Source organism: Ixodes scapularis, unplaced genomic scaffold (genome assembly GCF_016920785.2).
Source record: "Ixodes scapularis isolate PalLabHiFi unplaced genomic scaffold, ASM1692078v2 ptg000225l_1___fragment_4___debris__unscaffolded, whole genome shotgun sequence".
NCBI lineage: Eukaryota > Metazoa > Arthropoda > Arachnida > Ixodida > Ixodidae > Ixodes > Ixodes scapularis.
Window position 1 is genome coordinate 69555 of NW_024609943.1, and position 26942 is coordinate 96496.

General features: G+C 42.7%; 1 protein-coding gene across 1 annotated transcript; it reads left to right on the top strand.

Annotated features, from left to right (window-relative positions):
- Window positions 1–14416: 14416 nt before the first annotated feature.
- Window positions 14417–26129, top strand: LOC120844889 (luciferin 4-monooxygenase-like). The gene is made up of 6 exons (XM_040216883.3): window positions 14417–14715; window positions 15379–15547; window positions 17179–17451; window positions 22396–22540; window positions 24659–24919; window positions 25947–26129. Exons 1-6 carry the CDS (start codon window positions 14465–14467, stop codon window positions 26081–26083), a joined length of 1236 nt encoding a protein of 411 aa, XP_040072817.1. The 5' UTR covers window positions 14417–14464; the 3' UTR covers window positions 26084–26129.
- The last annotated feature ends 813 nt before the right edge of the window (window positions 26130–26942 follow it).

Here is a 26942-nt window from a genome sequence, read left to right on the forward strand (position 1 = left end):
TGGCGGAAATTGCGGTTGGCACCGGGATTGCTGGCAGGCGAGTTAATGAGCACTATGATTTGTAACTGCTGGGCCAAGATGGCTGGTTGCTTCGCATCAGTCCAACAATCGACGAAGGGCGGAGGGACGACTCTCCCTTGAGGGGGGTCGTTTCAAGAAAGCTACGAATTGATTTATATGATTCTTTCTCGACTTCACTCTGGCCGGTCGTGGCAGTGACAGCAAGACGTTTAATAAGTTATGTCGCGTCACGACCTCGCCGGGGATGAGGCGGTAGACATCTAGGTGGCTTGTAGCTGTCCAACTTGCCTTGAGGTGTGAACGGTTGAAGCGGGCTTGCTCGCCGAGCGTGAACGGTGGAAGCAAGCCTAAGGCCCACTTCAGACGGGGCAATTTCCCCCAGCAACTTAACGTCGCAACACCAGCAACACGGGCCGCCTGCGTTCAGACGCTGCAACCGAATTGCTACGACTTTCCATCATCATAATGAAATTTGATTTTTCTTGCACTATATAGACGCACAACAGTGTGCTAAAAACGTGTTTTATATCTTTGAGTGGCGTTTAGAATACTCACTCATGTTTCTGAAAAAGTTTATTTCCAAAAACGATCCATTTCAAACCAGGACCAAGTCTTCAGCTGTCATCCTCACCGCCACAGGGGTGTCACGTGAAAATATTGCGTCCCTGATTGGCTGCTGCCGCTTCAAACTTCTCCAGTTTGTTCGAGTTGCTTGGCTGTTTTAAGCCGAACCTGATCTCAGAAATTCGTGCTGATCTGGGAAAACCTAGGGAACTACCCGCCAGCAACCTCAAAATAGCTAGAAAAGTTGCCCCATCCGAAGCGGGCCTTAGGGAACTGAAATCAAGGGCAGTGGAGCTCTGGGTTCAAACCCACGTGGAGACGTTTCTTTTCTTTTTGCCTTTTTTTTAGTATACAGTATATATATATATGTGTATATATTTTTATTTATAAATAATACTTTTTTGTAAGCTTTAACGTATAGACGCATAATTTACACACTAATTCACATTCAGAAGTGCTTTTATTCACACAGTGTGGCTCCTTAGTGCTTGAAATAGCTTTTTGCTAAGCTATTGCAAGCTCTGCAATGCCCACCCTTTGTAGGCTGTAAAGCAGTGGCTTGCACAGCTCTAGCAGGTCGCACCTCGCACACTGGCTCCATCATCAAGCATAGGGGATGTATGAGTCGCGCCACACCGTAAGGCTATATACGGTCGGGTCACAGCACCTGGGACCATTCGTCGCTGCACTCAGCTATGGTATGATGGCATGGTCAGGGCATGAAGCAGGGATACAATTTGGAAATGCTCATCTTCATCACATTTGAAGCACATTTTTTTATTCCTCTTGTGTCGAGTTGTCAGCATTTTAAGGGTGAGGAAGCAAGCAGCAGCGAGAGCAAGAAAAAAAAAATTAAAGCCGCCCTTATTGAGAATTTATTACGAGCACTAGGAAGCCGTGGAGTAATCTTAAAACGGTTCCAAAGGTGAATTAGCGTATAAATTATGTGCTAGTGCCTCAAAAAAAAATTACGTATAATTAATAAGGATAAAAATATACATTAGGAGGGCTTCCACCAGAACTACACAGTTTGTAAATTTGAAATTTGACACCATAAGCCGCTTGGCCACCAACCAATATTATTTTTAGGTCGTTTAATGAGGTATATGAAGTTCGTTTGCAGCTGTCCGCTGCAAGAGAGATAGCCTTATTTTCATTTACTTTACTATTCCCACCAAATATGGCAAGCGGCCAAGAATAGAACCTCATTTGTCGGCCGGGGCACTGTGCTTGCATCAAGGGAAACTAGCCTGGCTTGGTAGGCTTATATTTTGTTTCATCACCCGTTTAGGATTCTGTTGTCGCTCATCAAAAGAAAAAAAAACTGACTAAGTCTGACTTATTCTGGTGTGCAGGTACCCTCGGCAGTAAACTCTGCTAAATGGGGCAAAATATATATTATACATTTTTTTAGCAAATATGCAATGTTTTAGCAAAATGATCTACACTATTTAACTAAGGTGAAACAGAACGAGCCTCTCCACCTGGGTCTGTTTTCATCTCTCGCAGACACTATTTCCTGCTTTTTGCGGTTTGTATCAGACTTTTGTGTCTCTGTCCGGCCAAAGCATCTCTGTTAGACTGAGACTGGGCTCTTTAGGATATGTGCAGGTATTCTTCGCAGCAAATGGCTGCCAATCAGGAACATGAGTTTGTTCTCGGCCACCAAGAGCAAGTATTTTCAAGGTGAGCTATTGCCTGCCTATATTTTATTTAGTTATTTATTTATTTGGTGATACTGCCAGCATTCTGTGGAACGTCCAGGCAGGAGGTGTACAAAAACAACATTCAAAAACAAGCGGAAGTAGTACAAACAAACAAACAGACAGAGCCACTACTCAACAAAGTGCGAGAGTAGTGCTGCACTAAAAGTATCTAATGATCTCAAATTTACAACACTTTCAAGAAGCTTATTCCACTCACACGTGGTTCTAGGAAAAAAAGAATGCTTTGAACAAAGTGGTTCCACACAATGGTTCGACAAGTGTTAATTGATGTTTGCCTCTCATGGGCCTTGTCTCGTTAAATGAAGTGTAATCACAGAGACGCAGTTGCAAATTACCCTGTATCATATTATAAAGAAACTTCAGCCGTCCTGTTTCTGTCCGGGTTGCTAAATCCCTCAATCCCGATCTTGGGTACAAATCTGAAACGGATGACATAAAACCATAATGGTTGTACACAAACTGCAATGTTTTTTTTTTTTTGCAGTCTCTAACATATTGATTGACAGCTTTGTATGAGGGTCCCATACAATACATGCATATTCTAGCATTGGTCTTATGATGGTTTTATAAGCAGTCAGTTTAGTTTCAGGTGAACACAGGTTAATATTTTGTCTTAAAAACAAGAGCTTCCGCACTGCTTTACGAGCTATAAACTCAATATGTGCACTCCATGACAAATCAGAGGTAATTAAAGCTCCGAGGTATTGATATTGGTTAACAGTTGTGGGAACCATGGGGTTCCCTCTATCCCTATCTAGGCCTAGCTTCAAGCAGGCCGTGGGAGTCGTCGTCACCAATGGCGTCGGCCTCCCGGATACAAGGAACCACGAGGCCGAATTCCCCGAAGGGGCCGGCTCTCCCTTGCCCAGTTTAGGTGAACGCGCCATCGGCACACCCTTGGGAGTGATTATGGACGCGTCCCGTTTTCGAGTGACCTTCTACCGGCCTCCCCGGGCGCGTCTATTTCCCGCAGGCTACATAAGCCGGCCACCCACCTGTGGCCGGGGCTCTTGGTTAGGGGGCTACGCTCGACGGAGCATTCATCGTTATTTTCCTGCTCCCCCTTTTCCGTGATCCTGCCAGTTACGGCAGCGCGGACCCTTCTCCTGGTAATCCTGTCAATTAAGGCAGCGCCAACCTCATTTCTCTTTTGTTCCGCCTACGGGCGCAAAGCGTGTGGCGTAAGGCCAATAAGCACGTTTCTACGGTATCCCTGTGTTTGGTGTGGTCTCCCGTCCACCGGAGCCTAGCGGCGACTAACGGACGGACCCGGCCGTAGCCGCCATAGCAGCGGTCTACGGAGTGGGTTTTGCCTCACAGCGAGCAGCAAGGTAAGTCAAAACCCACCTTTTGCAACCGACGAGTTACGGAGTGGGTGTTTGCCTCACTGAGGACTTTGGGGTAAACTAGAATCCCACACAGTATCAAGTGGTACTCATTTGATAGAATATGTAAAAAACAAAGGGTTGTTCATCCGCATCACGGCCATTTGAACACACTTTTTACAGTTCAGAACCATATTCCATTTTATGCACAATGCATGAACCAAAAATAGACATTAATTTAATTCTTCTTGATCAGACGGGTTGTTTACCTTAGCAAATAAAACACAATCGCCAGCAAAAAATCGGCTTTGTACATTGGGGTGGTGTATCTTTAAATCGTTAATAAAAATTAAAAACAAAAGTGGCCCAAGGACCGAGCCCAGGGGCTCGCCCGAGAAAACGGGTGACTCGGGGGAAAAACAGTCAACACTAACACACTGCGTTTAGTGTTTCATTCCCCTTGGATGCCATTTCCTATGTGTAGTGGTCTTGCATTAGTATTTTTTGTCTCCCTTCTGCAAAAACGCCCAAGTTTAAGTAAGACCGGGTTCTTTCTTATACATGCAGGTCTTGGTGGCTAGCACCAGCCAATCAAGGCCAGAAGTTTGCTCTTTGCCGCTCATCGCAAGTATTTTCAAGGTGAGTGTTTGATGCCTATCTGAGTTGTGTGTTTTATTCCTCACAGACACTCTATTTCCTGTCTTTATAGTGGTCTTGTGTCAGGCTTTTGTGTCTCTGTCTGGCCAAAGCATCTGTATTAGACTAAGACTGGGTTCTTTAGGATATGTGCAGGTATTCTTCGCAGCAAATGGCTGCCAATCAGGAACACGAGTTTGTTCTCGGCCACCAAGAGCAAGTATTTTCAAAGCGAGCTATTGCTCCCCTATATCAGTGATGTGATGGCTGCGCCAATTGCGCCAAACTGCGCCAAGGGGCTAACCCTGCTACATTTTGTCAAAATATGTGTAATCTGCGCCAAGCCTGCGCCAAAGGGCCAATTTTGGTCGCCTTTCAAAACCGAAACTAAACTAAGCACCGTAACTGAGCATGCATGAGCTAGGCGGCGCAAACGGCCGCCCGACACAAAATACCCTCTATCAATCGTCCATGGTTTTTTGCATGGTTTTTTTTCCGCCATGCCGTCTCTTCTTTCACGCTCTCGTCGTCTCGTAAGCGTTAGTCTTGTCTCGCGTTTTTTTTTTAACGATAGATGTTAGCATGTGTGTGTGCTGCGACGCTAGCGTGCTGGGTACCAGCCATGCCATGACGCTGTGAAACGAAACTATGTTTTGGCGCGGCGAGAGTTGCTTTTTGAGCTGAAGCTCTCGCTCCTGAAATCAACGGCCACACGACATTGCAGATATGGAGCTTCCTAAACTGAAACATAAGGACCGCCGCATGTTCATCAACATTCATGTTCTTGTTTGAAACATACGCTGCTACAAAAATCCATCTCTAACTCAAAGACTGCTGTGTCAAAGTATTGATTACCTAGGTTTCTCTTGGTGGGCTTTCTTTCGAGAGGGACCCCGGTACGTGAAAAATGTGTTGTGAAGAAAAGTTGAAGTGAGCTAAAGCAAAGAAGGTACTGTCTGCACGCTGAACCCGCAGAGCACGCTTGTTTGTCTCGAGTTCAGTCGTTGCACAAAGCGACCCTGGCTCGCGATGTCTTGCATCAATGCGCTCAGGTTCTTTTTTTCTGTGTTTAGCTCGTACCTGGCCTGCCGGCCTTGCAAGCACGCGGCGCTGGAGACTTTTTTGTTGCATGCTGGGCAATTACACTTTGCATAGACTTTTGGCAACTAGTTGGGACGGTGCGGAGAGGCATGGTTTCGGTTTCGATCGAACAGCCGTTTCGCTCGCGCGATGAAGCACGTGCACCTGCAAGCCTGCCGGAGTTGCCCTCACGTGGATGCGAACCAACGATGCAAACATAATTGCATGACAGAGGCACCAGCCGGGACGCTTGCAATTCAGTGTTTTACATTTAATTACTTTTGACGAAAATCTGGCACGTCGGCAATCAGTAAAACAGTGGCAAGCAGTTTTTCGGAATTGCTTGGCAACGCCTACAGCACTGTAGACTTGTGGGATGTCGCAATGTCTCTTTGGAGCCATTGAAATTGGACATTCAATACTACCCTAAGCTAAAGCAAAGCTTGCTCAAGCCTTGCAGAATGTTTCGAAAAGCAAAAAGAAATGTGTTATGTCATTGGCATTTCAGTTACATCTTGAAAGACTCCCAGGTGGCCAAACTTGACCATAATTGGTTTATTTCGGCGAGCAAGATTCCCTTCGCGTGTCCAGCATTTAAAACAAATATTTTTATTTTTATTAGAATATCAGCTTTAAAAGCTACTTTTGCTGCTCCAAAACACTGTTTTGGCTGCTCCGAAAGGTGCTCCAAAACGGCTTAGGCCAATCACATCACTGCTATATGAGTTTCAGCATTTGTCAAGGAGCGCCAAAATCAAAGCCCGGGGGTTGGCCATTGCAGAAATGTTGACTCGGAAGCGCATAGGGAGGAAGCTTTACAAAAGCATCCACCTGACTCTACAAGTGAAACCGAAACTAAGAATGTGGGTTCCATTTGAAAAATAGAAAAAAAAAAAAAACATTGTCAGCCCGAATTCACTCGGGGGCGGCACGGAGCAAACAAGCCACAGTACGAGTAGGCTTGGTTCAGGCTTTTGCAGGGGTAGTCGATGACTGTGTTTTCTAAAAACTTATCTTTTTCTAAAAGTGTGGTGGTGTAATATTCGGGGATGGGCATTGAGTCGGGATGTTAAGGTAAACATTTCATCCATATGCCGGGATTCATGGGCCTTGTCCCCCTAGCGAGGGGGACAAGGCCTTCAAAAGTTTAGGTTCGCATAATTGGTGCGTCAGTATTGACGTCTCAATTTACATCAGGCCTCATTTTAAAGCTCATATAAATGACATGTCTAAAATTCGTTTGAGTGTACTTCCTCCCAGCAAGTATGTGATTCTGTCTCAAAAAGTCTAATCTGATGTTGACCGCACCTCAGGTCTCCACCGACGATTCATCAGGACGAGACCCAACCGGGACATTAGGGAGGAGCGGCTTAAGCAAGGAAGGCTACATATACGACAGCTTCTTGCGGACAAGAACCGAAAATAGATAGACGGTGGATTTTTCATTTGCTATGCCTTTTGGCATGCACATTCTGTTTGTTATGATTGAAGATTCCTGCAGAGTTCAATTTCAACTATTGTAAAAAAACCGAGCATGCGCTCAGATCGCAGAAGCGCCTACCCTGTGATTCGAAACGATCCGCAAATAAGCAAAGGGCATACCAGACACCCATCCACCTGTTTTGAGCCATGCTCAAAATATTAAAAGAGCACATCAAGCGCCAGGTGCTTTGGCGTCTTTGCCACAATGGCGCCGGTTGCGGAGCTGACAGACCCGTGACTGGCACAAGCCATGGCCTGGCCTTTGGGAACCAGGGAATCGATATTAAAGAAGTAGCGCAGAAATCGGAGGCGGGTGGTGAAGGTGAACAGAGTTAACTGAAAACAATGATTGTGGAAGTTCGTCGCATGAGCCATCTATGTCCCGTGCATATAATTTTGAGTGTGCTGTATTTGGCTACTCAAAAAAATTGTTACTTGGACGTAACTAATCGCAAATCTCTTGCAGTTCCCACGGCCCACAAGCCAGCAGGCGCCAGTTCATTCTTGTTCAAAGGTGAGAATTCTAGATTTTCTAGATTGCTCTGAAGCAGCAATACTGGAGCCAGACAAGCGGTACGGCATATTTGATTGACGGAGCTCAAAACGACTGGGGACGCTTTCACTGAAGCTTGTTTTGCTGCAATACACGCATGTATTGCAGCAGAACAAGCTTCAGTGAAAGCGTCCCGAGTCGTTCTGAGCTCCGTCAATTAAATACGCCGTATCGCTTGTCTGTCTGGCTTCACTGTTGCTGTAGGCGACAAAACATGTGCCCAGTTTTGTCACAAGAGGAATATTATGTCACGCACATGTAATTTTGATTTTATCCGGCTTAGTGGGCTGTAGGTGGCTGGTCAAAGAAATTCGTACTTGGACGCAACTAATCGCAAATCTTTCTGGCAGTTTCCAAGGCCTAAGAGCCAGCAGGTCCCAGTTTGCTTTTCCTCAGAGGTGAGAATTCCAAATTCCCGAAGCAGGAATAGTGAAGCCAGACGACCGGTACAGCACTTTTAATTGACGAAGCTCAGAACGACTGGGGGCTCCTGCATTGAAGCTTATTTTTCTGTAATACACGCGAGCGACATTGACGTATGCCCAGTTACGTCGCAAGAGGTTATCTATGTCCCGCGCATGTAATTTTTTTAATCTTTCCGACTTAGTGTACTTGACGGTGACAGCGCAGGAAAAACCAAACTCACACCAGGCACTCAGGAAGACAAGCACACGCGCTGAACTTACAACTCTTGTGTATTCGACTGCTTCATTTATCTCTTCAACGTTTCGGTTGACTTTTCAGAACGTGATAAGTAGAAGAAGTAGCACGAAATACAAAGAAAAATTCTAAAGAGAAGGCAAAAGAACAGTAAAAGAGAAGACAAATGAAGAAACGGAAAAAATATCTATACGAAACACATTTACAAATCGTCCCTCTCCCTCATCGCTATCATTTAGATAGAAATTGGAGCTCTTAGGTCGACAGCGCTATAGAAGGACTACTTACACACTTGTCCTTCAGCTGTGCTATCCTTTCCGCTTCCATTATTCCTCTAGTCAATGCGTCTCTACTCCTACTTATTACAGAACAATATTCAAAATGTGCTATACAGCCGCAATCGCGACAATGGATTCCCAGGTGTCCAGCTACGACTCGGTGGGTGTTATAAAAATGCTCTCTTAAACGATCATTCAAACACCTTCCAGTCTGGCCTACATACTCTCTACCACATGAGAGAGGGACAGAATATACAACTCCTTCAGTACAATTTACAAAGCTCTTTTGGTGCTTTTTCGAACAACCAACTTCCCAGTGTGCCGATCCGTTTACCTTCCTGCACAGGCTTAGAAGCTTATTTGGTGCGGAACTTTATGTATATATGGAACAACGGCCTTCCTTCCCTTTTTTGTATTGCGTTTAGGTCGTTCACCCCATCTTATTCTTTTTAATAAATCCTCTGCCACGGCTGTAAGTAATGCACTAGGATATCCTGTTGACTTTAACCTTGCGATTTGAGCATCAAAGCTAACCTTAAGGGAATGAATACATGACTTATTGCTTTTCAGACCACGTCAGGAATTTTTCAAGGTGGTTTCCTTGAATTGCTCACCGTATATTTAAAATCTATGTGTGCGTGTTGGAAGGGTAACACCTTTCTCCAAAAAGCAGGGGTATGCATCGGTTCATGCATAGTACCAGTTTTGAGTAACCTTTACCTCGCGCATCGGGACCGGATCCTTTCACGTAGCTTAGATGCTTCTTCTGTTGTAAAGGTGTTTCGCTTTGTTGATGATTTTTTGATTGTGCTAGATTGTGCAGCTAATGACTTTCAAAAATTACTCTCTAACGTTCTTTCCTGTTTTAAATCCTGTATAGATCCACCAGAAATCACTCATGAGCTCCCCACAGAAGGTTCCTTGCGGTTCTTGGACCTCAGATTAATTGTTTCGGAGCATCGTGTATATTGGTCATACGAACCGAAAGGGAAGAAACCTCTTCTTAATTTTCAGTCAGCATACTCCAAGCTTGATAGGCGAGGCATTGTAAATTATTTCTCCCCAGTGTGCTTAATAAGTCTTGTATTCATTCACTTAAGGTTAGCTTTGATGCTCAAATCGCCAGGTTAAAGTCAACAGGATATCCTAGCGCATTACTTATAGCCGTGGCAGAGGATTTATTAAAGAGAATAAAATGGGGTGAACGACCTAAACGCAATACAGAAAAGTAAAGCTCGGCCATTGTTCCATATATACATAACGTTTCGCACGGTCTAAAAAAGAGAGGTAACTGCATTAACATTATTTTTGCTTTTTCAGCACCAAATAAGTTTCTAAGCCTGTGCTGGAAAGTAAATGGATCGGCACACCGGGAAGTTGGTTGTTCGAAAAAGCACCAAAAGAGCTTTGTAAATTGTACTGAAGGAGTCGTATATTCTGTCCCACTCTGACGTGTTTGAATGATCGTTTAAGACAGCATTTTTATTACACCCACCGAGTCGTAGCTGGACACTTGGGAATCCATCGTCGCGATTGTGGCGCTGTATAGCACATTTTGAAAATTGTTCTGTAATAGGTAGGAGTACAGACGCATTGACTAGAGAAATAATGGAAGCGGAAAGGATAGCACAGCTGAAGGACAAGTGTGTAAGTAGTCCTTCTATAGCGCTGTCGACCAAAGAGCTCCAATTTCTATCTAAATGATAGCGATGAGGGAGAGGGACGATTTGTAAAAGTGTTTCGTTTAGATATTTATTCCGTTTCTTCATTTGTCTTCTCTTTTACTGTTCTTTTGCCTTCTCTTTAGAATTTTCCTTTGTATTTCGTGCTACTTCTTCTACCTATCACGTTCTGAAAAGTCAACCCAGACGTTGAAGAGAAAAATGAAGCAGTCGAATACACAAGAGTTGTAAGTTCAGCGCGTGTGCTTGTCTTCCTGAGTGTCTGGTGTGAGATTAATTTTTGCTGCGCTGTCACCGTCAAGTATGGTTCACCAACTCGCCCAAGCTTCCATCCTATCGACTTAGTGTACTTTACGGGGCTACTCAATGTAATTTCTACTTGAACGCACCTAATCGCAAATCTCTCTCCCAGTTTGTCCCAGTTTCCACGGCCTACAAGCTAACAAGCACCAGTTCGTTTTTCCTCAAAGGTGAGCATTCCAGATACTTTAGTTAGGTGCACGGTGTAAGATAATACTCTTCAGGTGAGGACAGCGCGCTCCTGGCCACGTGCCCGATAAAGTTCACTCTTCACACTCTCTCACTATGGTTTCAAGCGGCGCCGGCAGGTGACTCGTCGACCCGTGGGCACGTACAAGACGGCTCGTGCCGCCTTATGTACCACACGCGCAGAGCTCCAGCGAGGTTGTCACACGTGCAGAAAGACCATGGTGTACCGGGGTGTCATGGCAACGAGATAACGTTTTTTCGCTCTCACACAGTTTCGCCGTTTGGCCGCCGGCGACACTGTCAGTCGCGGGCACGGTGGCAGCCGAATGATGCAGTCTTTCGGATGCCCGTCGAACGAACACTATTTGATTCCTCGTGCCGTGAGTTCACCCCGGCGTGTTCTCACCTAAAGAGTGTATCTTACACCGTGGTTAGGTGCAAAGCAGGAACTGTGAAGCCAGACGACCGGATAGGTATATTTAATTGACCGAGCTCAGAATGACCCGTGGCAGTGGAATGGAAGCTTATCTTTCCGCAATCAAACGCAGACATAATTTTGAATCTATCCGGCTTAGTGAAGGATTGCTACTTGTTGCGAACTAATCACAAATTTTTATTTTGCAGTTTCTATATGGCTACAGCTAGCAGGTGCTGTTTTCATTGAAAGGTGAGGATTTCACATTCTGTTTTCAAACAGCAAGTTTTTGAATGAGGGTCCTAAACAATTAACTTTCTTTTGCAGTAAGTGCCAGATCCTCCAGTTCAGGAATATGTTAAATATAGTTGGTATGGATAAGCCCAGTGTTTTGCTTCTTTATTCATAATTTGACAACAGCAACATTTTTTTTATCACTCAGAAATACACACAAGAAGAGACTGCGTTGCGGAGAAATGCCGCGCTGAACGTGATCTTCCAACTCGTATATAGTTTTATTGGTAGCCGATATAATATACTGGATTTCAATATCCATTATACCCTAAGTACGCTGGAATCGTAAACCCTTATTGGATCCCCATAGACACATGGGGATCCAGTAAGGGTTTATACGGTATTGGATTCCAATGTTTTCAGCGTATTATGGATATTGGAATCCCATAACAAACCCTTATTGTAATACAATACAATAAATGTAATGTTTTCTCAATACTCTGTCCATATCGTATTGTAATACAATAAAAAGATATTGTTTACCAATATCCATAATACGCTTTTCATATTGGGGTTTTCCAATAGGGATACAACAAAAATGAATTCTAAATCGTAAACATATATAAAAAAATCCACCTGGCGCACTGTGCACCTCTTGTTTATCTAGAGTTGAAGCGTCGTAGCGCTGTTTGATTTCAGAAGCCTCTCCACAACTGTTTTTGAAAAACGATATAACCTGGTATATGCGCGTAGCTCCACAACTGTTTTTGAGAAACGATGTGACGCGGGACATGAGCATAGCTCGAATATCTGTATACTGCGCATATGTGCGCATTATATGAGTATGCTCTACTTTTTGTGGGCATGTATTGTGTAGTGGTACAGTAGTTATCGGTTTGTTTCCACCTGGCTACGAAGTGGCGTGGTTCAACAGAGGAGTCCATCTCTTGGAGCTTTACTTTTTTCGTGTAAAAGGTCGGTAACAATGCCCTTCATACAAAAATGCAGTGTTTAAGTTGAATTTTATACTGTATTGTATCTTTTGATGGCATGAATACTCAAACCTTTAGAACTCCTAAAGCGTCGTTGTGTGTATTACATGTTAGGGCGTATTCACATCCACAGCACAGCGCTAAAACAGCGTTATAGATAAAGAACTGACTTTGCTCCATAGCAGTTGTGTATTAGCGCTCAGCTGTAGGCGACTCTGCCCTTTTCAACGTAAATGAACTACGCAGATCTAATTACTCAGCGGTAACTCAGCACTGATAGTAGCACTGATGCATCGTTGAATGTACTTTACCGCTGCGCTTTATCAGTGAAACGGCCTTTACAGACTTGGCGGTAATGTTTTTTTCTGAACAGCGGAATGCCAACGATAGATCCTATCTGTTTATTGGTCTTGCCTTATTGAACCACAGATGAAGTACTTTTCAACCTATTACCATCGTTTTGCCTCCCCATTTACATCTTTAGAAAAACCTCCCAAACCTCGGTAAGCATGGCCGCTCGCATTCTGCACGGAGTGATACAATCGCCTCTTCCGGACTTTGACGTTGGAAAAAACTCTGCTTCTGAACTCATAGAAGGACGCTTGAAGAAACTATTACACAAGGTGATCATTGTGAGTATGCGAGTCCCCTGTTTTATGTGATGATCATGCAAATCTCCAAACTTCGCCTGGAAAGTGTGCGAACAATGAGCTATTCACATAATGGCAACATCTAGCTCCCATGTTACGTAGGCGTAAACTTCACAATAATAAGATCAGCCATTTTAGCTTGTGCCTACGTGACAGTGCAGATAACAGGCCTGTTATTTCTAAAACTTATGTAGTGCTTGCGTCCGCGCCTAACACCTCATTGATTTATTAAACACCCAGTGGCATTTAGCGGTCTTCTGTTATTGCAGTCGAGTTGATAAACTGAGGGCTGAACTCCATGGATCGAATTGGCGGCGAAGAACCTACGAACTTCACCCGAACGCAGGTTCGCTTTGCGCGCTGCGCAACAGCCACGCTTGTGATGTCACGCGCACAGTGAACGACCCTGGGAGAAATTCGTCGCTTCTTTTGCTCAATGAAGTTTAGTCAAAAACTAGAGAAGTAGCGTGACGCGTATAAGGAAAGACAATAAGAAGCTATAATAGGATCAACCTTCATTCCATTTAAACGTTCAGCACTGTATCTAACATCGCTGCTGCGTATATAAGACAAATGTATCGACTCAACCTGAATAACAATTTTACAGCTTGCTTATTCAGGCTTCAATTTTCCGGAAAAAAGATTTTTTTTTGTTATCGATTTTTCCCCTTACTATTTTAAAGCGTAGCAATGTGCCACTCAACATATATAAACAGATTTTCTAGCAGCAGCTTCTTTAACAACATGTTTTGCGTTCGTCTATAAGACACCCTTTCCGTTCCTTACTTTTTCTTCAGGTTGACGCCTACCAAAGTTTGACCGCCTCGCAGTTGTTAAAAAAAATTCGTAAATACGCTGAAGGCTTTTATCAACACGGTGTTAAACCGGGGACCAAGGTGTGTGCGTATGTTGGCAACACCGTTGAAAATGTAGCCGCGGCATTTGGTGTTATGTTTGCGGGCGGGACGCTCGTCATGGCGAAGACGGCCTACGTGGAAAGTGAGTACTCAAAACGCCTTAAATTGAATCGAAGATTCATTTAGGCAGTTCTTTTTTTTTTGGAAATAGTAAGTCTAATGAGATTTGTTTTATAGGGGAGTTGGTGTATACGATTGAAGACAGCCACTGCACTTTTCTATTAATGGACCTAGAAACCGCGCCACAGGCTGCGAAGTGGAATATACCAACGATCATTAAGGTGCGCAAGTGCTTATCTATTCAATTATTGGAGCATTTTACAGACAATAAAACAATGCCTGTACTTTCCTCGCCAAAATAAGATACTAGAATAAAAATACTTCACCGTCGCCACAAAAAAAAAAAAAAAAAAATCATGGCATGTGTTTTTGGCTGTTTGAGAAATCACGGTTGTTTTTCACTTGGAAGTGTTTGTGATCGAATTACTTTGAGTGCAAGTTTTTTACGAGAGAGTGAATAGGGCGTGCTAACTGTGTAGTAGCGAAAGATCCGATCAAGTCTTTATTTGCAATTGCAGCATCTGACGTGACACTAAGGTGTTTGGTAGTAAAAGTCTCAGTATGTTAACACATATAAACAGTACATTAATTTGAAGGTTTAATTCCTTCCTTATTCAGAAGAGAAGAAACTATCTCTATCGCCCTCGGGATTACATATCTATTGCGTTTAGGAATTCGAGTCCACCAGTTTCTTTCACCATGCAACGAGCACAGCATTCTATCAGATCCTTCTGTTTCACTTCGCAGGGATTGTTCGCCGTAGGAGGTGCGCCTGGTTTCATCGACGTTCTCCTTTTCCAAGATCTTCCTGATGCGTCCTTCAAACCCCACGTGCCCACAGAGACAGAGAAAGAAGTTGTGGTCATTCTGTACACGTCAGGGTCAACGGGTCTCCCGAAGGGTGTAGAAATATCGCACAAAGCGTATTGTGCCTCGTTCTACGCATACAGGTACCTGATGATGGAAGGGAAAATATATATCTGTTTTGAAAACAAAAGAGTTAAGTTCTGTAAGGCCGCTAGTAAGCATTTATTTTATTCTTGTGTACAGGCACGGATATAAATTATGCTCAGTATGTAATTTGTCAAGTTAATAAAAAAGGAAGGAGTGCACGTAATGAGCTTCGCATAAGCAGACTTTATATTAAATAATCACCAATGTCGACATGAAAGAACTGCAACTTCTTTTGTGAAAGTGGTTACTGGAGTAATAAAAGCAATAACCTGCCGAATAAAAATATATCAGAAAGCAAGCTTCATCTTGCTTTATAAAATTAAAACTCAATGTAAACCAGGAACTGTATCCTAAAAATAGTGCAGGAAATAGTACTTTTCGGGCCCACATGGTTCAAATTTATTTTAAAAAAAATTACCACTAAAAATCTGTAGAAGTAAAATAAAAGTAGGAACCCGAATCTTTGTGCATCCCTTGTTTATATCTTTGTTTCTCTCATTATGTCGCACTTCTTGAGCAACTCATATTAAAAGCCAAGCACATGATATATGTTACTTTATACAGAGTTAAATATTAAATTCTATTGACAAGGGGATATCTAGTGCGTTCTTTCGTCTTTAAAACTTCCTGTATTTATACGTATCTATTCTGGGTTTCAGGTCTACTGGAATTTGCACTGAAGACGATGTTTACTTGGCCTGGAATCCCTTCACCCATGTGTCGGGTTTCGCGGTAGCCATGTTTTCTATGCTCATAGGTGCAAAGACTGTCATCACCGATCCCTTAATTTCGTACGAAAATTTTTTGAAAACTCTCAAAACCTTTAAGGTGAGAATATTCAGATGGAACTAGAAATCCCGATCATATCGCAGAATAGTTTATCCTTACCAAGCCGAGTACTCTACATTTATTAAAGAGATGCAGATAGTGATTGATTCTTATTTTACATTCCTGAACAAAATATTTTTATTGCGAGAGCATTAACTATCTCATGGAGCGAAGCCGGCGTTGTTTCTAACCGTCTGTAGCAGCGAAGCGGCAGTTAAATTCCCATTGGGCAAAAGCACAGCTACGCAGATGCATCGTCACGGAAGCCGCAGAGACGGCGGGGTTCGCCGCGCCTGCGCAGTAGGGGAACGCGATATCACCGCCGGAGCGCAGTGTGCGATAGGAAGACACGGCGTGCTGCTTGTAGAAATACGCTGCGTTTAGGAATGCTTTCGGATTCATGCACGTAAGCAGTCTTAAATGTCATCCTGGAATGTTTTCTTTTTAATAACAAGAATGTTTTATTTCTTTTCTTGGCTCAAGGCACCAAGCTAAAACTGCGTATTGCAGTGGCATTTTTCATGGCACTAAATTTAGAAAACTAGGTTGGCGGTAATGTGTACTTTTTCTCGTTGTCATAAAATAAAACGCTCCTCATACGAACATTATTGCGGTCGACATGAGCTATTTGGTGCCAAAAACGAACGCTTATTCGAAGGCTTTCATAAGTATGAACTTTTTCTTAATCTTTATATGAGATATGTATTCAGTCTTCGTCACACTGCGAAAGTTATTCGTGATAGGCCTTACGAAAAATATATATATCAAGCTAGCATACAGTACAAGGCTCTATCCAAATTGCGGGGAAATAATGTGTATAGCAATAGCTTTATTTCCTTCAAATCCCCTCTTGGTGGTTTTTGGCGTTGCGATTGTAACTTGCTTCTATAAGTTCCAAACATGCTGGCTTGGTTTCACAGCAACAGCAGAGTAATAAAAAAAGAGACCTTTGTCCCTCTTACGTTCAAATTCAAGGCTGTTTTTTCAGCGACGTTTTGATGGCGAATATTAATTGGTTGCAAGTGGTGTCAGTAAATAAACTAATCAGTTTCAGTACTTTAATTGAAAGTCAGAGCTGTTGCAGAAACTCGAATTTGTTTAATGAAATGCGCTAATGTTTTGCTTCTGGTTTCAAAAATTTCAGGCCAAATTTAATATAAGGCAGAATGTTTCACTCCGTATTCCAGACTATTTCAGAAATACTGGCAACATTTTCACCAGGAGTGTATATGACTACTATAATTCTGATAACCTCGACATTGATTTGACACTATATATTCTCCAGCTTTGAGCGTTTTAGCATTGTTAAAAAGACTAAACCAAATGAGAGGTCAAGTACAAAACTAAATCTAAGACTTTCAATCTTCGCCTTCGATAAGTCTGAAATAAAAATTCTCACTCACAACAATTATGTGTAACAAAAATAACGCATTATTATGAATGAGAATGTTAGAAATGTTTCCCGACATGAAGCCTCTGTCTGGATGCTTACATACATTTTGGCTATTCAACATTTGTACATTCTTCAATCAAAGTGCCTATGTTTCGGCGTGACAATAATACAAATAATTACCTTATTGTGCTTGGAAACGAAAAGGCACCCTATGATATGTTGTCTTTTCCCTTTACAGGTATCTATATTTATTGGCTTAGCTGGCCGGATGAAGGATATTTTTCATAATGCTAGAAAAAACAACGATATCATACCTGGTGTAAAACGAATAATGGCGGGTGGATCGGTAGTAACAAAATCGTTTGCAATGGAAATTCGTGAAATATTCAACGTGGAATCACTCATCAATGTCTACGGCATGACCGAAACGTTTGGTATTGTATGTTGCTCACCTGTTGGTCAAATTACCTTTGACCATAGTGGTGTACCTCTGGCCGGGAGCAAATTCAAGGTATGTCTGAAATGCCTCAACTGGTACATGCTTTCTTCATTTGGTAACACCTAAAAAGTTAATTACCCTTTTATTGTTCACATGCTTATTTAGTGTGATATAGGAACAAACAGTTTATTTAGATGTAGCAAGAAATGATAGGTTTATTTCTTTTATAATCTGCAAAGTCGGTACCGTAATGTTTGTAGAATCTTATAGACGTTCAATACAATATTGTAACACCGATCTTCCCAAAAGATTAAAACATTTCCCGCAATATGTATAGACTGACACGCGGGGTTGACGTCCAGGAGCTGCGGCGGCGCTGCGATCGCGCGGGAGCCGGGTGGTATGGGCAGAAAAGCGCACGTTTCGCATGGGCGTCATAGCATTTCAGCATGCCGCGAAGCTATATTGCCGTTATTTGCACCGAAAAGTACAAACTAAATGTAGCAGCGTGAGCTTCCACAAGTTCCCGGTAGAATCTGAAAGGCGCAGAAGGTAAATAATATCCGTTGATCGAAAAAAAAAAAATGGTCACCTCGCGCGAACGATTGTTTGTGCGGCACGCACTTTGTTGAAGACAAGTGCTGCTTTCATTTCAATCTCCGTCCCGAGGCTTGCTTGTAAGCAGGGAAACGGTCGTCCGATCGAGACCACCCGGATTTTGTTTGCACGGTGTTCGTGCAAGCGCTCGTCGGAGGCTCGCTACGCCCGTGCTAACAAGCAGGAGGGGATCGGCGAGAGGACGGCAGTGTTGTAGGCGTTACCGAAAAAAAGTAATGGAACACTTTCCTCGTTACTTGTAAACAAAAGGCACTCGTTACCGAGCTACGTTACCTAAAAATGAAAGGAACGCGTTACCGCTACCGATAAAAAGTAATACTTCTGCGTCACGTTTAAAATTATAATTTAACACGTTTTTACTATTTTGACGATTCAGGATACAGCATAAGCTCATATATCAAGGAACATTATGTTGATGCAGAAACTGAACGTAATTACTTTATCTCTTTTTACGGCTTCACCCAGATACTCACGAGAAAAAACGCAAAGAAAAACGCAGAAAACTCAGCAATTCACATGGCTTGACGCCTAAAAACACGGAAGAAATTGAAGTGTAATTTCCTTGAGACTTGGGAAGTAGTAACGAGTAACGTACTTGAAATAGTAACGTAAGTACGTTACCTGTTACTGTGTCAAAAAAGTAATGGGTAGGTTACTACGTTACTAAAAAAGTAACGGGCTTCTGGTAACGCCGTTACTTCTAACGTGTTACCGCCTAGACTGCACAACGGACAAAGCGTTACCGCTTGTCACGCCTTGTGGTCATGAGGGTAGGAAAAATATACCTTGACTCGAAAATACTGAGTGTATTTAATCAATTAATAAATACACTTCGGCAGACGCATTGTCTGCTGATCCCGCCGGCAGTGCGGAAGCCGACTCGAAGAAATCGTAGGCTTGGAGAGTCCTGTACGCCTACACCATATCGGCCGTGAACTGGCTTGGCGAAAAAAAAAAACAAACGACGATGTGAGTCGTCCACTTCGGTGGCAGCAACTTCATGTTGAATGGCAAGCAGGTCTTGTTTGAGGAGTAACCGCTCCGCGTGTCGGTCTATACGTAAATAGGAATAAGAATATTATTACATTAAAACTTATCTTGAAGGTACAGTTCAAAAATATCCTCGATGCTGGAGAAGCGTTTAACTTACCATGTTGTTACCGTAGTTTTTAATGCAACCGTCGTATTTTTTTTTGTGTATTATCCTAAAAACGTTGAGTTGACGCTTTTTTTCTGTTTAGCGACTTTTATGAAGATGTTTCTTTAAGTGCAGACTTCTGAACTTTGCCTCAAAATTATACTTCTTCGATTGACTTATGAGAATGTTGAAACTGGCCAACCTTCGTTGGCGCATATAATGTGATCAATGCCCATATGAAAGCTCATCAGTGAAGTTTGAACGCGCCGATTGTAAATATACGTATAAGCGAGAGTTATACGAACGTGCGACTTATGTACAAAAAAAGAGTATTTGTGAGAACTTCTATTTACAAGGGGTGTGAACCAAGCAACTGTAAAACGTATGTATCGCAAAAAAACAAAACAAAAAAAAACGGTAGTTTAATATGATGATGACTCTAGGACGAGTAACGGTGCGATCTATATCGTAAGTAAATTTCATGCTTCAAACACCTAGATAAAGTTCTAGTGTCATTGAAAATGTTTTTATGGACACGTAAAAAGAGGAACATGCATACATACGTTCCGGGGGATAGACACGGAGTGCAGCCATTCTGTCTACTTTCTTTCCTTGTATGTTGGTTTAAGTCAGGATTGAATGTGCGTCCAGCAAGAAAGATGCCCATAAAAAAGACACACAGCATTATTTGAGAAACACTTGATTATCTATGATTTCTCTATAGCTCAATATAGCTTTCCATATAATACCCTTTCATGTGAAGGCGTTTTACATACTGCGGCGAAAGGTTTCCTCTACCCTTAAAGATTCTGCCGCCTGAGACTTGTGCTAAATTCTCTGGCATCTATAGTAAAAGCCGTTTGTGGTAATAAAGTCTTGGTTTCTAATTTTAATAGACAAGGGTGTTGAACTTTTAGGGGCATATTTATTAAGATTGGGAATTTGTAAAGCGTGAGTTCTCAATAATTTTTCATTCACTTCCGTCACATTTTTTTTTTTTTTTGCGACAAGATGTAATTTTAGTGCTTCGCAATGCATTTTGAGAGCTACATTCCTGTCTGTCGCCGTTCTTAAGCTCTCGCTCTCGTTTCTGTATAACGCATTTTGTTATATCCTAATCAGTAATACAAATTATAATTTTTCTATTGTATCTTATGGGGTCTGCATTGTAAAATATTTGTTTTATACAAAAAGGAGAATTACCATAAACCGGAGTTCGAGGTCGGCGTGTCGTTCTGCTTAGTTATATAAAATAATTGGAAAACAAATCTGAAGAACATTAATGACTTAAAAATAACCACCAACGGGGTCTGACTAGCAGACCAAGGAACACAACTGCGCATATATGACTAGAAGAGTAATATTCTCGCAGGACTAATGTACCAGTAGGTACTTACTTTCTGAAACTTCCCTAATTGACTTCTTCCAAAACCGACGCACCCCATCGCGGCGAAATACCACGCAGTGAACTCTGGGAACTAGTTGGCCACTGAGTTTCGGTTTCGAGTGAGCTGGTTCATCTCATGCTATCACGCCGCGACCGAACGCGCTGATTGCGTTTTCGATTATCTGACGTTTTACGAATGTACAATACACTCATTCTCGAGCGATACAAAAAGAAGACCGGGGTACTTTACTTGGTTCCCGAAACACCGGATACTGTGCGTGCGTTTGCAAACGTAGTAAGACGTGGCTTAGTCACCTCACCCCACGAGTGCATCTTTGAGCTCAATGTCAGTAATCCCGTCTAGTACTAGTGAACTACAACTGCACTTTGGTCACCTTGAGCCCTACACGTATTTTGTTTGCCAAACGTCCGCTTCTTGTTACTTCATTGGGCAAAAAGCAAGCCGCATCTTCACAGGATTATCAAAGTTGAGCCCAACGTTGGCGCATGAACTTTTAAAGAAACGCAATCAATTCGACTTCCCTACTGCACAAAAACTACTATAATGTGTTCCTCGTGTGATCACATACCTCACGCTTAAATTTTATGCTGATAGAAGATTAAGTTTTCGCAAACACTCGATCGGCTTGCTACGACGGAGGCCCTAGCAAACGTCCCCTACTCCTCGGTAAGCCTTTTTGGACGAGCTTTTCCTGACGCCCAATATCTGTGCCTGAACGGTGTGTCTAAAATTATCTCGGCATAGTCAGTCAGGAAGAAAGCAAACACATAACAAATATTATAGCCATAAGCAACCGTCAAATGCGTTTTGAATAATTTCGTTCGTTTGGCGCACCCCATAGGGGTTCATGCCCGTCCGGCGCCCTTCCGGCGAATGGTGCGACATTCTTCACTCAAGTGCTCGAATTTTGCTTTCTTAAAACGGTTTGTATGTGCGAATGTGCCTATGTGGTTGCAGGATAACTTTATGCGCATACGCGATGTTGAATATAAGTGGAATGCAAGCGGGTGGAAACTTCACTTCGTGCAGTCTGCGGGCAGTAGAGATGAGAGATGAGAAGTGTGTTCAAATGGAGCTTTTCAATGGCGCCTCAGAGTTTTGGCTCGCGTACTCAGGCGTATTAAGAAAAACAGTAATCGCAAAAAGTTATATTTCGTCTATGGAAGCACGAAAGAAACTGATCAGCAATACTAATGTAAAAGGCTCGAGCTCGATGTATGCATGCTTATTGTTTGTGCTGAAGCTTCGAGGTCTGGCCATTTAGTTTAGTTTACAGACCACCAATGACGCTCTCGGGACCAGAAAGCATGAGATAACGGCCGTTAATAGTCCACGTTCTGTGTGTGACCTCTTGTCGACGTGTCGATCGAAACCGAAACCATGCCACTTTCCTCCCTGGCCATCTAGTTCCCAGAGTGCAACGCGCGCCGTGTTGCGTGCACGGCTTCATCGAAATAGTCTATTGACATATCCTGTTTCCTCTTGCGTTAAAAAGCCCCTCTGCATTGCGCAACCTTGAATTTATTTACCGTTATCCGACAACTTTTAGGGTGTAAATACTCGTAGAAAGCCTAAACATTACAATCTGACAATTTATTATCCTAAATTGCCACAGATACTTAACAATTTCCGAAGACGGTGGTGCCAGCTGTCACTTGTTAAGTTTGGATATTTGGGCGAGTTGGTAAGAGATCCTTTGAAATCGAGTTTGAGAGAAAAACAGCGGTTGTCCTGTGTATCTCTATTCTTTGTCATCGTCTCAGTAACGTCGTTTTTCACTGTATCTTTTACTATGCAGATCTCAATTCTTAAAAAAAAAAAGAGTAAATGTAGTTTTGAATTTATTCCCAGGTTACAGACCTAGTCAGCGGAGAGTCTCTCGGCCCATATCAAAATGGTGAAATCGAAATTCACACACCATGCATCATGAAAGGCTACTATGGGTGTCCTGAAGCTACCGCTGAAGCTGTGAACTCTGGCGGCTGGTACCGTACAGGTACAGCAGTCGTCTCATTTGTTCTGTTATTAACGAGCACTGCTAGTAATTCAATATCCTATATCAAGCACCAGCGGTTTTATTGTGCCTGTCTAGCTAGCTAGTCGGCATGCTTTTGCGCACTTCATGATATTTCTCTGCCCACAGTTTTTTCGTCGAGCTATGTTAGTCAAGAATTCTGTGCTGTGAAAGTGGTAAACACACCCTTATAATTAAGAAACAAAACCTTGAGACAAACCCCCCCCCCCCCCCAAAAAAAAAATGGGACATGCACACTATCTTTTAAACCAGCACAGCATACAGCTGTCCTTTTTTGTGTGCTCGAGGCTTTCTAGTACAGTGAGTTTCCCTGCCGCCGAATGCGTATACTTTGGATCGAGTTTTTCAAAGAAGAAGATGACTGTTGTGGAATGAAATGACAGCTGTATGCTGCGCTGGTTTGAGACGGTGGTGTGTATGTCCCAGTTTGTTTCCTTGTCTCGAGGTTTTATTTCTTGAATATGATTATTCACCTGCTCGCATACGTTTTGAATCGTATTTTAGACATACCCCCATTCGGTGCTGCAACGATAATTAATAAACCTACCTGTGTCAAATGTCTACTAATCTGCATGTAGAAATGAATGTAGCCATGAGACTATCACCATGTTCGAATGTACAAAACGTTTAAAAAAGGCAAAATAATGAACGTCTTAAGGAATTCGAAATAAAGAAGTGATTCCTTTGGGAGAATGCCATCGACCGCGGCACACACCAGACAACAAGTTTGAAGCGAGAATCTCAAAATGGATACATCAAATTTGCTCTGAATGCTTTCAAGCACACGCCCGAGCTTGCACATTTCAATCACAAATGTGTTTCTTGTCACCAAAAGATGCCACAATCTGTTTGGAATCCAGACAACTGAATTCTGTCTCTCATTAATCTCTGCCGAAGTTAGGCTGTCTTGGTTCCGTCATACCAAAAATAACAATAAATAAAAACACTCGCCGATAGCTTAGCGCCAACAGAGGCATTATTGTTGCGAACCTGTTTTCATAACCATGTTAACTTTAGATTACCAGCTGAGGCTGACACACACAAAAAAAGTGCGTGTTCCCCCAGAAAATGTACTGTGCCTTCCTTTGCAGTAAAAATACAATAGGCACCAGTGAAAGCTCAGTCTCCCTCCAAATGACGGTAGTAAACGGACCAGATGTCAAAGTTTTAAGGCTTGCCGTTATGTAATTGAAAAGTTGTAAGCCTTTTAGGAACGCAGCTCTTAGGAGTAGCCCTCTTTCGTTTTGAGCGGCGTCGCCGCGGGTGCAACAGCGTGCGATGCATTATGGGAATAATGCAAGCGGATGTAACCGCGCGTTGCAATATAGAAAAATTTCCCCGTTAAAATTAACGGAAAATTTTCCCCGCTAAATCTAGCAGGAAATTTTGCAAACATTTCCCGCTAAATGAAAGGGGAGCAGATCTAGAAGAGGAGGAGGGGAACGAGGAGGGGCATACCTTCCTCTCCCCCACCTCAATAATTCGACATTACACAAAATTGTAAACGTCCTTCTTTTTTTTTAATTTTCGATGGAAAAATTCTGTACGACGAAGCCGTCGATTTATATTAGAGCGAATGGCGCAAGCTACCGGGAATGAACTCTATTTCCCGTGGAAATTTAAAAAAAAAATTACATAAACATTTGAAATGTATAGTGGTTATTTTTCAACATTTTGTGTCAGGCCCGAACCGTAGCGCAGATTGGGAGCCCGGCGATGAGTAGTCTACTCTGCAGTAAAAAATTACGCTCGAAATTTTTTTTTCGGGGACGCCCTGTACATTAAGTTTAGTACAAAACTACGATTATCTTCAAAGCGGATTGCAAAAAACTTGTTAATGCCACAAAAAAAAAAAATCCTAAACCACTACGCGGAGGTACTGCTTGCATACGTTTTGCAGGGCCGCGGAGGATGGACGAGCACTAATTTCAGAACTGCACGGCATCTCTTCGTCGACACTTCTGACCTGCGTTAGAATTCGGTACGCACCGTGATGAGATCGAATCACCCCAAAGTTTGGCCTTAAAACAAAGACGTATGGCCATCACAACTCGTGAAGATGATATTTTGATCTTTAAGGTGATCTCGGCTACTACGACACTGAAGGGCGGATTCATGTCATCGAGAGAATGAAAGAAATGATAAAATGCATGGACAATGTGGTCGCCCCTGCTGAGCTGGAAGACATTTTATTGACCCATAAGTCTGTCGCAGAGGCCACAGTTGTGGGTATTCCGAATCCAAAGTATGGCGAGGCTCCAACAGCTTGTGTCGTTCTTAAAGATTGCTTCAAAAGAAACCTCGAGAGCCTGGCGACAGAATTGAAGGAGCTCATAGCAGGTATATGTCATCTTGACAATATTCACATTTCATTCAATGATGTTTTGTTAGCATGTCCTACCTTTTGTATTTAGAAGTGTAAGTGGCAAGTCTAATGTACAAAATGTGTTTAATAAAAAACACCGCTTATGAGCCACTTTATTTCGAGAAATGTAAATTGAAGCATGAGTCCTTTTCTCGATGTATACACTGTCACGCTAAAAACTACAAATACAAGAACAAACGCATTGTACTTAACACGCAGGAAAATAACACTCGTACACAATGCGGGGAATTATATCCAGGACATATTTTCCGTTGATACGATTTTCTTTTAGTGTTAAGCCGTTTATATAAACAAATCTTCATACCTTCCGTGACCAGGTAAGATGCATAGTGCCGTGCTTATGGTTCATATACTAAGGCGTGTTGTATACATCAGAGCAAATGTTTGTTTAGAGGCAACTTTTTTTAAAATAATTCGATGTTTACAAGGCTTGCACGAGAAACATTGCGACAAATGCAAAGTTTCTATGCATAACCTTGACGATGTTAACTTCTGTTCTGTGGCACTTGGGTAACTTGAACTAACTTTGATTTGAAAGTGAAAATGAAAATTAACATTTAGTCACTGACAGAATTAGGACAGCACGTATGTCCTTTAGTTTTCTCTCGTCCAGTGCGAGCTTTCTAGCCTTGATAACGTCTCAGCGTCTCACGAACCTCGAGTGTGCATGCGAAGCCAAAGCAAGACTAAAAGGAATGAAGGCGTACTAGGGGACGGGCATGCTAAAGAGATTCCCTGGCTTCCTCAACCTCTCAATGGCTACCATCAACTTGCTTCCTGAAATGCTCGAGGCACGCCGGGTTAAATTTTTTCTCTTTCTTTCATGCCTTTTCTCAAAGCCACAAGGCTTCAAGAATATGAATTCATACACTTTAAGGTATTTTACCTGCATAATAAATAATCAGATGCATATTGTGAAGCCTGTGGGAGATTGATTTGCAAATTCTTCGTACTTGTTTAACCTCGGCTTCTTGTTTGCAGGACAAGCAGCAGTCTTCAAGCATCTGTACGGAGGAGTTGTTTTTATGAAATACCTTCCCAAGTTTGATAACGGAAAGGTTAGGAGACAAGAACTCAAGACGAAGGTCGCTCTAGAAAAGGAAATGTTGAAAGAATAGTGGAGCCTGTCAGCATTTCAAACCATACCTAAACTAATGCGAAACGCCCGACGAAGGTGCTTCTGTGTTTTGATTGTAATAAACACGTGAATTTACCTCTAAGCAGAACAGATCATGGCACTGTCATAAAGCACGAACTACCGATTCTATACAGATTTATAAAAATGGTCAAGACAAGTATTTCTAGAGCACAGCTCTTAGGCGCCAGTTTCCGGCCTGAGTGGCGTCGGCGTCGCCGTCGCCATTACCGCGAGGTCACGTGGCCCCTCAAGGTCACCCAGGGTCATGTGACCCACCAAGGTCACCCAAAGGTCACGTGACCCCCTCCCCGAGGTCACGCGACCCCCCCCTCCCCCCCGAAGTCACATGACCCCCTCCCCCGAGGTCAGGTGACCCCACAGAGCATATTCAAGAATGAGGGGAGGAGGACGAGAAGGAGGAGGAAAGAGAGGGGTCTACCCTCGCCTTAGTACCCTTCCCTCCTCCTCCTTAAGAGCTGCGCTCCGATTCGGCGTTACAGGGAGTTGTAAACGGCTTTCACTTTTTTTACCTGTCACTTCAAGCTTCCTAAGAAATTACTATTTTACAAATGCCATGCGGAGCACAAAGTTTACAATATCCCAAAACAACCTCTTTTCAAAATGTTAAACGATCATCAAACCGAACTAAAGTAGCGAATAGGGCCAGTGGCTGAACGTTGTACATGATGATAAACAGATATAAAAGAGCGAACGAAGAAAAGAAAAGCACGACAGGCACTGCGAGTGTTAAATATTTTATTCAGGTGATTGCTGTATTTTAGGTACTCTCATCGAAGCATCAACTGTTTTTTGTCTTCATAAAATGGCTTCCTCAGAAA

Coding starts and splice junctions, on each gene's coding strand:
- LOC120844889 (XM_040216883.3), top strand. CDS start 14,465: ATGCAACGAGCACAGCATTCTATCAGATCCTTCTGTTTCACTTCGCAG. Junction 14,716..15,378: donor GCCTCGTTCTACGCATACAG/GTACCTGATGAT, acceptor TCTGGGTTTCAG/GTCTACTGGAATTTGCACTG. Junction 17,452..22,395: donor TGGCCGGGAGCAAATTCAAG/GTATGTCTGAAA, acceptor ATTTATTCCCAG/GTTACAGACCTAGTCAGCGG.